At 36.5% G+C, this 13225-nt stretch overlaps 3 protein-coding genes across 3 annotated transcripts in view; 1 reads left to right on the top strand and 2 right to left on the bottom strand.

Annotated features, from left to right (window-relative positions):
- The window catches only part of LOC110370695 (lipase member H-A), a 33889-nt gene extending 22748 nt beyond the window's left edge, over positions 1 to 11141 (top strand). The window contains exons 4-8 of the mRNA XM_049840656.2: positions 588 to 681; positions 1080 to 1231; positions 8621 to 8812; positions 10447 to 10618; positions 10933 to 11141. Of these exons, the coding sequence (XP_049696613.2) occupies positions 588 to 681; positions 1080 to 1231; positions 8621 to 8812; positions 10447 to 10618; positions 10933 to 10990 (668 nt within the window). The 3' untranslated portion in view covers positions 10991 to 11141. The remainder of the gene's footprint in view (positions 1 to 587; positions 682 to 1079; positions 1232 to 8620; positions 8813 to 10446; positions 10619 to 10932) is intronic.
- Positions 1443 to 7620, bottom strand: LOC110370694 (aldehyde dehydrogenase X, mitochondrial). The gene is made up of 11 exons (XM_064037427.1): positions 7479 to 7620; positions 5968 to 6072; positions 5341 to 5608; positions 4525 to 4641; positions 4074 to 4261; positions 3810 to 3912; positions 3333 to 3514; positions 2825 to 2989; positions 2240 to 2397; positions 1910 to 1984; positions 1443 to 1682 (listed from the first exon to the last, which is right to left on the bottom strand). Exons 1-11 carry the CDS (start codon positions 7506 to 7508, stop codon positions 1607 to 1609), a joined length of 1467 nt encoding a protein of 488 aa, XP_063893497.1. The 5' UTR covers positions 7509 to 7620; the 3' UTR covers positions 1443 to 1606.
- Positions 11142 to 11553: 412 nt separating the features above from the next.
- Positions 11554 to 13111, bottom strand: LOC135117708 (uncharacterized). Its single transcript, XM_064037556.1, has 3 exons — positions 12956 to 13111; positions 12164 to 12295; positions 11554 to 11712 (listed from the first exon to the last, which is right to left on the bottom strand). The coding sequence occupies exons 1-3, from the start codon at positions 13109 to 13111 to the stop codon at positions 11554 to 11556; spliced, it is 447 nt and encodes a 148-aa protein (XP_063893626.1).
- Between the last annotated feature and the right edge of the window lie 114 nt (positions 13112 to 13225).

Here is a 13225-nt window from a genome sequence, read left to right as displayed (position 1 = left end):
GTTGTAGACTGTAGAACTGTGTAGCCTAGCCACAGTTGCAGGAGCAAAAATACTTTGTTTCTAATAAGTCTTACGGCTATAGGAATCCAAACATTTAAATGTGTTCAGATTCCAGTTTCAAAATAAAACAGTTATTTCGGACATCATTATACAATCGTAGCTATAAAAATATTATATCAATAGAAATGCATAAAATAAGCGAAACTTTCTAAATCTAGATATTAACTGGACAGTTAAGATTAACGATTTCGAAGCAGTTATATCAAACTATAATTAGTTTTTTCAGCTAGCAGCCAAAAAACGAATAAAGTTAATTGGAAAGTGAAAGTAGATTTTGAGAATATAACTGCTATTCTAGATGTTATGGCTCAATGCGGTCTACCGCATTTCTTCTCTCTAATATTTAAAGTTTAAAGAGTAATAATTTGTTCGTTTGTATCTGCCAGTTTGTATTCTTCATAAAAGCTTCTAAACTACGGCATGATTTGGAAAATTTGTTCTTTATTATGGCTCTGTTTCAAAAATCCAGAATTACTCAATTTAGGCCATATATTTACATTGTATGAAGTGTCATTATTTCTCCACAGCGTACCTGTCTCGCAGAGACTACAATGTATTCATGGTAGACTGGTCGGTGCTCACAAGGTTTCCTTGCTACCTTTCTGCGCTGTCTAATATGAAGTAAGTTTTTACGAAATATTTATATAATTGTCAGATGTATATGGCATAGCTAAGGATAAGGCACTTAAATGTAGCATTCAATGTATTGTATTTTAGGAGTTTCGGAAATAGTGGGCATAGGTACATACAAAGCCCATCTTTTTAGCTATATAAATAATTCTTCCAAAATGCCACTTGGCTACTTTATTCTTTTTGGGCTATTTGATCCAACCAATCTTTAACCATATACTTTAGTCACATACATATAACGATAACTAAACCATTTTCACTTGTCAAATCGTCGATTTGATGAATTGGTGGCAAATACACACACACATGGTGCAAGTTTGTTTATCGTTACAGTTACATCTGCAACTCACCCTAAATCTTTTGTTAATTACTTCCTTAATATTTTCCAGAAAGGCAGCGCAATGTACAGCGCAACTTTACTCTGCGATCACGCAAGCCGGAGCGCTGGCTAAGATGATCACATGTGTGGGACACTCCCTAGGAGCTCATATATGTGGCATGATCTCCAACCATCTCACCGAGAAGCAGTACAAAATCGTTGGTAAGTATTTTAAGATAGCTGAAGCACAAATTGAACCGGGGCTGCTGGATTGCTCGAAAGAGTTACCGCGACCCTGGTACATAAAAGGTCTACGAAGGAACATGATAGGTTTTACTCAGTAAGAGTCTGACACTCCTCACGCTGCTAACTCACAGCGGGAGGAGTCATTGGATGCTTTCCCATAAAGAAAGCACAAATTAAACTATGACAATTTTTCTTGCTCTTGGCAATTTTCGTTTTATTTTTAATAGCGGCACTGAAATACAGTGATTTTAATATACATTATAATTCACCTTTTAGGTATCAGTACGAAAATAGACTCTCGGATATTATACGTATTCCTTAAAGTAATAATTAAACAAATATCAACAACGTCTACAGCTGTGGTTGACGCGGCAGGGATAGAGTGACTGTCTTGACTTCCAAATATTGGTTAATGCCATCTTCTCCCCTGAAACAGAAAATATTCGGATTGTCTTATAATACTTCTATAACAGTCCTGAATATGTATGTAGCAGATAATAATTATAATAATGGTGGCACGAATATTTCTAAGGCTGATGTTGTAGCTAATAAATCAGGCTCTGACTTAAAAAGCCACTGCAATACTAGGTATACTATGTATATAGGTACAATATAAGTTGAATATAAATGATAAAGTATGTAAATAATACTTACAATTCTCTACCAATACCAGAATCCTTGAAACCTCCAAACGGAGTTTGACTTGTGGTGTGGTCGTACGTGTTCACCCTGGAACATTAAAGTACTTACATGGGATCCATGGTAATATAATATATCTAATAATTAAAAGAAAGAAAGAAAACAAAATATTTGCGCAAGTCCACATACGAAATGTAAGTTAAGAAAAGTAGAATAGAAGATTAAATTTTTAAAAGACGTGGTATTTGAAAGCACATAGTATGTAGCTTGTAGTTAGTAGATAGCTTTGAAAAAATAGAGGCTAATGTAAGAAAGTAGGTTACACTAATAACAAAAATGGCATACCAAATGGAGCCAGCGCGAACTTGCTTGGCAAAGCTGAGCGCAGTGGTGATATCATTGGTGATGACACCAGCTCCCAGCCCATAGTTAGAGTCGTTAGCTCTCTCAATAACCTCTTCAAACGTATCGAACTTTAGGATACTTTGAACTGGGCCGAAAATCTGGAAGAAAAAAAAATGATTAGTAGTAGAAGCAAAAATAAATGAAACTCTGAACGAGTAAATGGTTGGTCTGCAAACAAGGCAAATACATGATCACTGTTAGTGTTCAATTTGAGTCTATCAATCTATTCTGTTACCATTTCAATAAGTAATAGTTGAGAGAGGTGATGAAATTGACCCAAAACTATTTGTCAAATAGATGTCACGCTAATAAACGAGAGAATTGAGCGTAATACTGCTTGAACTTGCACTTCAGAATAACATATAAGGCTTTTTATCCTAATGGCTGAAGTAGGTTACCCTCTTTGGAAGCCGGTGAAAATGCTGGGGAAAGCTAGAGGTATTTTATGAAAATGTGGGCAAATATTTTTCAATTAACTAGGATGATCATCCATGCTCCTATAAGTTAAATACTCATTTCTTTTACCTCTTCCCTAGCAATCTTCATGTTATCAGTAACATCAGCGAAGACAGTGGGCTTGATGTAGTATCCCTTGTCTCCCATCTTGTCACCACCAGCCACGCATTTAGCTCCTGCCTCTTTACCGGCCGAGATGTATCCCAGAACTCTGCTGTACATCTCTTGGTCAATCTGGAAATTTGAATTGAGTATTTTGTACTTTCTGCATGTTGGTGGACAATTACATTTTTTCTGATACTGTTTTATATTCTCCAAATGGAAGACCATGTTACTAAATTTCGCTACTTATTGTTTCAACCATTTTAGTGTGAAGAGAACTAACAATACTCGCTTTTAGGTTATTAATTAATGTTCTGATTAGCATTCCATGTTCTTAATTTTCGAGTTCCTGTACCTAAATATTTATTAACGTTGTTATAGTCAAGAGGATGAAGTAACAATCTGAATTTGATGCTTCATATTACTTATTATTTGGGTAGTCCGTAAAAGTCGTTTTATAAACTGTATTAGTTACCTGAGGTCCTTGCTGTACATCATCGAAGGGGTTTCCGACGGACCTCTTCGAGGCGATTTCAGCTGCCTTTTTAACAAACTGGTCGTAGATACCAGACTGCACATATGTGCGAGTGCCAGCGCAACAACACTGACCACCGTTCGCAAATGCAGCCGCGTGGGCTATTTGAGCTGCTTTCTCCACTGAAACGACCAAACATCATGAATCATGAATTTATGGATGGTAAAGCAGCTTATATTGTTTTGACATTTATTATCATCATTGATTGTGAAATTTACAATATCTGTTAAATCACTTTTATTTGCCCATAAATCAATCACAATCTTATCGTAGTCAGTTTTATATTTAGTTGCTAGGAGAAGTTTCGTACGATGCTATTCCACATCTAATAATCGTGTCCCTGTTTATAAAATAAGTCTGTAGCATTTGGTAAGGGTACTATAAATACTTTATTGATGCAGTATATGTATTTCTTACCATCAGCATCATTGAAGATCACCAAAGGACTCTTGCCTCCAAGTTCTAAAGTGACTCGTTTCAGGTTGACAGCAGACGCAGCACCCAAAATCAAACGGCCAACCTAAACAAAATTTCAATCATCATTTCTATTAACGAACTGCGAAATGGTGTTCATGGTTACTGAACAATAATGCTTCTCATCAATTAGAAGAAGAATGCTAAAGTCACGTCATTTCATTACAGTTTTAGCATATGAAAATAGTTGGTTAAAATATTACTAACCTCAGTAGACCCAGTGAAGGCTATTTTATCGACGTCAGGGTGATGGGTAAGAGCTGATCCTGCAGTAGGTCCATAGCCTGGCACTACATTCACCACTCCTGGGGGAAACCCTGCCTCTTTGATCAAGGCAGCTACTGCTAAAGCTGTGAGGGGCGTTTGTTCTGCTGGCTTTAGGACTATTGTGCAACCTGAAAACCATTAAAAATGTAGGAATATTGAGATCTTACTTAATAAATCTGCTCTTGAGGTTTCTAGAAGGAGTATCTTTACCCAATACATGTCTCGGCATTGATTCCTACCATAACCTGCCTCAAGCTGTAAATATTTACATTATTCAAGGGGTATTAAAGAACATCTTTATTTATATTTCCTCATCGGATTGTAAACAGATGTTAATTACAACACTAGGTACGTCAAATGCTAATTATAGCGGTAAATAAATATTACTTACCCGCCGCTAGCGCTGGTGAAATTTTCCATGCAAGCATTGGTATTGGGTAGTTCCATGGTATGATCTGGCCACATACACCAACTGGCTCTTTTAAAGTGAAAGACAACACTTCACCATCTGTAATAGGGTTTATTTATTGTTTAATGAAATGGCTAGCCGTATACCTATCGAATCGCATCTGGATACGACCCTTGGCAAGACACAATGGGAACTGAATTAAACGTTTAAAGATGTTGTTTAAATGAATCGGATCGACTTAAGAGTTGCATGTAAACCTGACAAAGATTGTCGAGAATCATATATCCGCTATATCATTATAAACATCTGGATATATACATATATGCACATTTTGTAACCAACTGTGCCGATAGCGAAATACTACGTAACCTTGATTTTCAAGCTTATCTCTAAAGCAAATAGCCAAGTAAGATTTTCTGGTCCTAAACACACTGCAATCACGTTGAAGAGATTCTGTAAGACCGTGACAATAGACGTCAATAATAATTATCTATGCCTGAAGTAATGATAACACACAATTAAGTGTGAGCTAATTGTGATCATGACTCCGGTAATAGGAGAAAATTATAATTTGGTTTTCCCATTATAATGATGAATATGAAATTATCAGTGTCTAAATAGTTTATTTTCCCTTTTCATGTAAAAGTATCGTGAACGTTTTAGAATCGTGGAAATATTTTGAAAGACCGCAATTGGCGAAGTTCGAATGGTAAACGTAATTTCCACGTGTATGAAAAAAACTCCGGTATTTCAGCTATCTACATATTATTTTTCTATTGGTGAAAGAATATAAATTACCTGCAGGGATAGTGTTTCCCAATATTTTGTCAGCTTTGCCTGCGTAATATCTCAAAACTGATGCTGAATAGTACACTTCTTCTTCAGCATCCTTGACCGGCTTTCCACAATCCAAGGTTTCTAGTTCAGCTAAGTATCTGGCTTGGGATTCTATCAGGTCGGCCAACTTGAGCATTAGAAGGCCACGTTGAGAAGCATCCATGGTCCGCCATTTTGAATAGCGGTCAAACGCTTTCTTAGCTGCTGCTACCGCTAAATCTATGTCAGCCTGTAAGACCATTTATCTTAGATTACAAAAAGTTATGGGAGATGTGGCATCGTCATAGAGTGTTTGAGGGAAATGGTAAAATATCGCATCGATATTTTCAAAAATATATTCATGTAAGAGAATTTGTTTCCATCCTTCCTAACTTTCCCGTTTATAACATTAGCAGGATGGCACGAAAATCTCGTCCGACTCGCACTTGTCCGGATTTTGAGTTATGGTGATAAGATAATTTTAATTGGTGCTATAACAAATGGTTCTCTAACGTGATATGGACCCAGATAAAATTCTCGTTCATACCGCATGACTTATGAGTTCATGGTAATGTAATCTTTAATGTCAGGAATTATGACTGACTTTACCTTGTCGCCTTCGGCCACTTGTGTGATGACGGACTCATCCTGAGGGTTGATGGTGGGGAAGGTCTTCTTGCTGACAGCGTCCACCCACTCATTGTTGATGAACAACTATGTGAATGAAAATCGTGTAAATTAATTATTGTGAAAATAATCCGATCTACGATTATTTTTGTAAATGTGAACTGTTTTGGGTGATTTAAAAAAATCTTATCATTTAGATGAAATTGCTCATGAGAGATTTAATTTTTTGGGCTTGAGGCAAGAAAACCACGGGACCAAACTAGTTCTTCTAACAGGTCAAAATGGATCTAAATACACAAGCTATCATTGTCAAGAAATTGTTCATATCCTGTCAATTATCTCAAGATATCTTAGATGGACTATAAAAGTACTAAGACAACATAACTGGTTTTGGAATAAGTCTGTTTTGAGTGTTGTGTATAACTGGGTCAAAACCAGGTTCTTAATCGTCGCAGTTATATTCTATGCCTCGTTCCCTTTAACTTGGCTGTATTGGTGTTTTTATGGAACAAATCAGAACTTGAACAGCGACTAGTACATTGAAAGTAGAGCAATTATCACTAAGGAATGTGCTATAATAAAAAATATGTATTTTATTTGGTTGAGATAATGAACTACAGTAAGTTATCGTGGCGTTATATATGTCTATATTTAAATAGACGTTTACAAACAACGGCTAACTAAATACGAAATAAAAAATTCCAGGCAAAATCTGTCAAGTATACATTTATGAATATAATATGAATTCACATTGCAAAACCTTATTTCTGGAAGAAATCGCTTAGTCATTCTCCATTTCAAATTCAGGCAATATCAATGACATAAACCCATCGTCCTTTTTTGACGTCTGTTTTTTTTTAGAAAACAAAAAAGGTTGCAATCAGGTTGCAATTCGTTTTGGTCAAAAAAATTAAAACAAAAACCAGAAAAGTGCGGGGCAAGGACTCGAATTTGATATGTAAATATGAGTTAATACTTAGAAATAAGATTACCACCACTATAAAATTCTTGAGTAAATAGTAATAGTGTGGGTACAAATGTACAATACGAATCGTTAACCCGCGCAATTTTTTTATGTATCGAAGTTCTATTTATCAAGAATGTAATAAAGTAATTAATTATTGTCGTCAAGAACAGTTTGTTTTTTTAGTGATAGCGGACCGGTGGCAAAACAAACAAGATTGGTCAATATGTAGCCAATATTTGTTATTATTACTTTTTATTTATACTGCTTGTATCTAGTCTACACTTAATATTGTACTGCAGACTACAAGCTTAAAACTGAAGCAATACTTTTCTAAAATCTCTTTGAAATGTCATATTAACACTCTTTTATCGTCTGTGCCTTATATTACACATAAAAAAAAAAACATGTTATCGTTGCCGGCACCCTCGCGACGCGTCTATAAATATTTTTATTGGAACTAGTCGTTTTACTCGCTTAATTCATTTGTATCTCTATTTTATACAAAAATAGATTATTCGGCACTTACCTTTGTGTATTTGACGTCTACTTTCACCATATTTTACGTTTAGAATATCTATTTCTTATTAAAACACTTCTCGCGTACGCGCCCAAAGCCGGCTTCAGGCAAACTGATAGGAATGGCGTTGTTGCCAGATTCGAAATTTAAATTTGCGATTTGTAACCTTTTTCGTGACAATCTTTTTGCTTCTATTATTTTTGGAGAACATAAACTATATTGTTATAAAAAAATATGTGGTATTTTTAGACGCATCATTTTTCATTTGTTTGTTTGTTTGAACGCGCTAATCTCAGGAACTACTGGTCCGATTTGAAAATTTCTTTCAGTGTTAGATAGCCCATTTATCGAGGAAGGCTACTTTTTTATCTCGGTACGGGAAGTAGTTCCCACGGGATGCGGGTGAAACTGCTGGCAGAAGCTAGTATATGATAAAAGCAAGAACAATTTGTTTATGAATGAGTGAGTTATGAGTGGCGTGGGTGTATCAATCATAAAATCATAGTAATGAGATATTAATTCACCATTCAATCCTTTATGGCTTCAATAGTGTGCGCTGTTATTTATCAATTAGGCCCCAAATAATATCAGGTTACCGCTAAAGTGGGAATTTTGTATCTGCTGGCAACTCCGGGATTGGACTTGAACTATAACAATCAACGTCCGCTCGTTTCTACTAAAATAAATCGTATTGTGTCTACTAGTGAGTTCAATTTTGAACAGTTTTTAAAGACCAATCAGTAGGTACAGTACCTAATTGTGAATGACAACCCAGTTATACGGATAGCATAAGCATAGTATTATCTAAAGAAACTATGTGCAAGAATTTCCGCAGTTTTTATTACTATCCATTTTTTAAATTATTTTATATAATATTATTTATATTTATAATAATTTATAATATATTTATAATAATTATTATTTTCCTAAAATAGATTTAAAATAAATGCTTAACTAACTGGGGTTTTAAATAATCCCATTATACACGGATTTGCTTACAAGAGATATAATTATTTTGACTTGAGCACTGAGAGAAATCATAGCAAGCTACTTGAGCCAGCCCCATAAGAGTAATCTTAAATTATATCTCTAGTAAGAACATCAACAGATAGTTATGTTATTAAAATAAATTATTATTCTTTTGTTTTCAGGTTTAGATCCAGGCAGACCTTTAGTATCAGCATACGGGTCTCGTCAATTCCGCCTAGGCAGGGATGATGCATACGTGGTTCATGTTATACATACTAATGCTGGTTTCCTCGGCGAAGATGGCCTGGTTGGCCATGCTGACTTCTGTGTGAATGGGGGAAGACTGCAGCCTGGATGTAAAGGACATGTTATGCGTGAGTTATTGCTGATTTTTAAGCTATTGCATAGCTTCTATCGCAGGCCTTGAGCGCAGGGACCAAATCCAGAAATTCCGTAACGAAAAAACCTCACGCTCCCCACTCCGACGGGCACGGAGGTGTGGCTTGAAGGCATCTTGAAGGGCGTGCATTGTCTAACGTCGTGTCAGTTCGGCAGTCTTCGACACGGCGCTGTGTGTCGTGCGATTAGACGTATTGTACGACTTTACGGAACTCGCCCGAATTGAGACGAGCTGCTCCGAAATCGGACGAATACATAATCAGCTGTTTTTGAGAAAGTATATAGGTGTATAAGTATTTTTTGATTTCGATTTTGATCAATGATATTATGATTCATAATTAATAATTATAATTGCATAAGTTGATACAGAATGCTATGCAATAGCTTTACCGCGGCAGTCCCCGAGTGCCACACGTATTTTTTTTATATTATAGGGGGGTGTTTTAAATACATGATTTGATGCTTATTCTATTCACCTAATCTAATTCCCTTTGAGAGAATAACAAGAGAATGCGTTTACTTACGCTTAAGGAATGGTCTTGGTCTAGTTCTAGCTATAATAGTTCATTTAATTTGGCTTTGAATGAAATCACTGTCCGTATACTTCGGTTATCAGGACAAAACGAAGCCTTTTGTCGTCCTAGATAAATGGGTAAAATGTAAAATCTAACACTGAAGAAACTTTTGAAACCGGTAGTTAGTGAAATTGGTGCTTTCAAACAAACCTCTTCGAGTTTATAGTGTAAATTTTTGGTCTATCTATGACGTATTTTACACGTGTTGGTATCATTGTTTGAGTTGAATCCAATCATGCCAATTATGCGAAATACTTTTGCCTTGACGGGGAATCAGAATTTGGCGGGAGCTAGTGAGCTAATACACGGAGAAAGGAAAGATAAGCAGAGGTGCCATAAGGCAAATAGGCCAGGCGCCTTCTTCTAAATCAAATACGCACGGCGGACGTTCGGGTTCCTTGTCACCTCTGCCGAATATTTTTGGTTTTACAAAAAATAGTAAAGGGCGTACTCGACCCCCCAACACCCGTATTTTGTGGACGCTACTTTCTTAGGAGATTTTCCGTTATGACGTCTCCGCTCTTCATTTTGTTCTCCATGAACCAACATTACTTCAGTCGTGGTAACAGTTTTGATTGTTAGGTTTTGTCACGCAATTCTGTGACCTCCTAAAATAAGTCGAGTCCCGTGATATTGATATCCACATTAATATGAATGGACCTGATAAATATTATGTAAGAAAGTGATGTATATCGATCAGAGTTATTTTATTTATTTTGTCTGTTATCATTCAAACAATAAATTAAAATAAATGTAGGGGAATATTTTTATTACTTATCTTTTATTATAGGTGCTTCTACTATTAGAACTTGCTAGCCCTGTTAAGTCAGAGGGAAAGATGAAGGATGATGATTACCTGTTACCAATATAGTTTCTAATATTATATGCAGATGCTCATTTTTACTCTAGCGATTTCTGTGACTGTATATTCATACTCTGATCTTATGGGGATTTGAAACACGGCGATGCGTCTTTTAAGTTCTCCATAAATCTTTAAAAAGCATTTTTCAAGTTTTAATGTTTTTTTATTCCAGGCATAGCCCGTTGCAGCCACTTCATGAGTTCATGCTACTTTGCCGCCAGCGTGCGTAAAAAAAGACGCCTGGTCGGTATACCATGTGATAGCACGTGCCCCAAGGAACGAGGTCATTGGGGCATCAAGTTCGATAGGAAAGCTGTGATGCTTGGCGAAGATGTTCCTGACTCGTAAGTAGCTATTCTAGAATAGTTTTTTTGATAGAGAGAGTGGAGGAAAGAATAAAGAAGAAGTAAATTGGTAAAAAATGAGAAGGAACAAATATTGGACAGAGTCGTTTGAATAGTCGAGCGGTCACGGATTTAAAAATAAATAAAATATTTTTCTCAAGACTAAGGCTATAATAATATAGTATACCTACAACACGCAATTGACATTTAATCTAAAAATTATATCCATTCCATTTATTTAAAATTTCGTAATTGAGTAACTTATTAAAAGGATACATACATTTTCAATAAATAATATTTTTTGTGGTTTTCAGAGCACGAGGGATGTACTGCATCAGTTTCGACCACAACGAAGATTGTCCGTTCGACTGATTCCGAAGAATTATGAGGTCTTCATTCGTTCATCTTTCAACAGATGATTCAAAGTGAAGGGAATTTTATTAGTACACAATTCCAAAGTAATACAATAAGTGGTTAAAGTACTTAAGAAACTAATTTATTGATTTGTAATATAAGGAATAAAATTAAGTTTTTACACTTTTCGAAAGAGTTTTATTTACTGATTAAGGGGAGTTTTGGATACAAAAAAGTAGTCTTAAATTTCGTCGAACGTTGCTTAACCTTTTGAACGCCAATGTCGGCTATAGCCGACATGAGCAAGCGTGCCCTGTGCGCCAACGACGGCTATACTCGACAAAAAACAGGTCGCAGAAAAATACAAAATAAACCTATTAAATCATTACTTTTATGTATTTTTTAGTAGATATTTAATTTTAAGATTTTCGGGCTTGGCGTACAGGGCATAGGAATACCGATATAGCGTGGCGGTGAAAAGGTTAAAGTAGCTTCAGATATTTTTCCTTCCATAGAATGACCCGATCTTCGAACCAAAGATAATCTAATTTTCTGGATTTTTTATCGATTGTTTGATATTCTTACTTCAACGGTGACATCACTACATATATATTGGCGCAGGATAAATTGCAGACATCACTGTAGAACACCGACTTAAAGGTCCAATTGCCGAGTATGAATGTACCACCGAAGTATGACTGTGCTATTGAGAGTATATCGATGCTGTATTTGTAGTGGCCCTGTGAATAAGGTCTTATGGTTACACTTATTTTGCATGTACGAATAACGAGTTACATTGTGCAAGATGTGGTACTATCTACATAATTATGTAGTTTATGTCCTTCAATTGCTGAGGCTCTTGAATAAGTCATCCATGATTCAGTCACCATTGGGTTGCCCGGATAGTTGGGTTGAGGGGGTCAGATAAGGCAGTCGCTCCTTGTAAAGCACTGGTACTCAGCTACATCCGGTTAGACTGGAAGCCGACCCCAACAGTGTCATTTTATTGACCCATTAAAGGGTAACGGCCTGTTCTGATATTAAACAAGAAATTCGCGCTAATCACTACACAGTACACTTGCAGGTGCTTTAACTAGTGGCACCACAAGATGGTTGATGATGGTTGTTGATTTTCCCGATTCACAATTCTATTACAACCCTGTCTTTGCCTAGTCAAATATTTTTATTTACCTTGATCACATAACAGTCCTTAGTAATATTCATGATGGAATTGAACAGAGGCCTCAAGAACAGGTGATCACATGGTTTCTTAACTTGCAGTCGAAGAAACTCCTTTCCATTTGAATATGCAACGATTTTTCCCTGTAAGTATATAAGGGTGAGTATATTATATGTATAATGTATTTCGAATAGTATAAAGTTTATTTCGATTTGTATATGTATAGTATATCTTAGACACCATCATCATCATCCTCCGACCCTTTTTCCCAAACTATGTTGGGGTCGGCTTCCAGTCTAACTGGATGTAGCTGAGTACCAGTGCTTTACAAGGAGCGACTGCCCTGCCTGACCTCCTCAACCCAGTTACCCGGGCAACCCAATACCCCTTGGTTAGACTGGTGTCAGACTTACTGGCTTCTGACTACCCGTAACGACTGCGGGACCTACAGTTTAACGTGCCATCCGAAACACAGTCATTGGTGTCTAAGATATACTTAGAAAGTACATACAAACTTGGAAAAGTTGCATTGGTACTTGCCTGACCTGGAATCGAACCCGCGCCCTCATACTCGAGAGGATGGTTCTTTGCCCACTAGGCCACCACGACGACGAGTATATCTTAGACACCAATGGCTGATAAAAAGGTGAAGGAAAACATCTTGAGGATACCTGGACTATAAAGTCTGAAATCACCAACCCGCATTGAGCAAGCGAATCCTTCTCCATGTGAGAGGAGGCCTGTGCCCAGCAATGGGACGATAAAAAAGGCTGTAAGAGTAACAAAGTTTATTAATACATTACCTTTGAGGGCGATATTCTCTGCAAGACATTCAAGTCTATGTATAAAGAATGGTAGTTGCTGATTCCGGCCTGTAGAACTGCACAATCCTTTTGTTTTGGCCCCTTGCATACGTCGAATTGTGTTATTGTTAAGTTAAACTTTCCCTGTAAAAACATTTTACCCGGCTGTAGGAAATGGTACTCTTGGAACGTTGAAATTGAAATTCGGTTAAAAAGTTAACAAGTATCCTGTAGTTTAAATTGTTGAGGTCAGTGGGGTGGCTTTGCTTG

The sequence above is a fragment of the Helicoverpa armigera genome, chromosome 13 (genome assembly GCF_030705265.1).
Source record: "Helicoverpa armigera isolate CAAS_96S chromosome 13, ASM3070526v1, whole genome shotgun sequence".
NCBI classification, from domain to species: Eukaryota; Metazoa; Arthropoda; class Insecta; order Lepidoptera; family Noctuidae; genus Helicoverpa; species Helicoverpa armigera.
This window is presented reverse-complemented; position numbering and strand designations above follow the sequence as displayed.

Excerpts from the sequence above, each read along its gene's own strand:
- LOC110370694 (XM_064037427.1), bottom strand. The coding sequence starts at position 7,508 with ATGGTGAAAGTAGACGTCAAATACACAAAG. Across the intron at positions 3,913-4,073 it reads CCTTCACTGGGTCTACTGAG|GTTGGCCGTTTGATTTTGGG; the intron begins GTTAGTAATATT and ends AATTTTGTTTAG. Across the intron at positions 3,515-3,809 it reads GATCTTCAATGATGCTGATG|TGGAGAAAGCAGCTCAAATA; the intron begins GTAAGAAATACA and ends TGGTCGTTTCAG.
- LOC135117708 (XM_064037556.1), bottom strand. The coding sequence starts at position 13,111 with ATGTTTTTACAGGGAAAGTTTAACTTAACAATAACACAATTCGACGTA. Across the intron at positions 12,296-12,955 it reads AGAGAATATCGCCCTCAAAG|GGAAAAATCGTTGCATATTC; the intron begins GTAATGTATTAA and ends ATATACTTACAG. Across the intron at positions 11,713-12,163 it reads AGGACTGTTATGTGATCAAG|GGCCACTACAAATACAGCAT; the intron begins GTAAATAAAAAT and ends CCTTATTCACAG.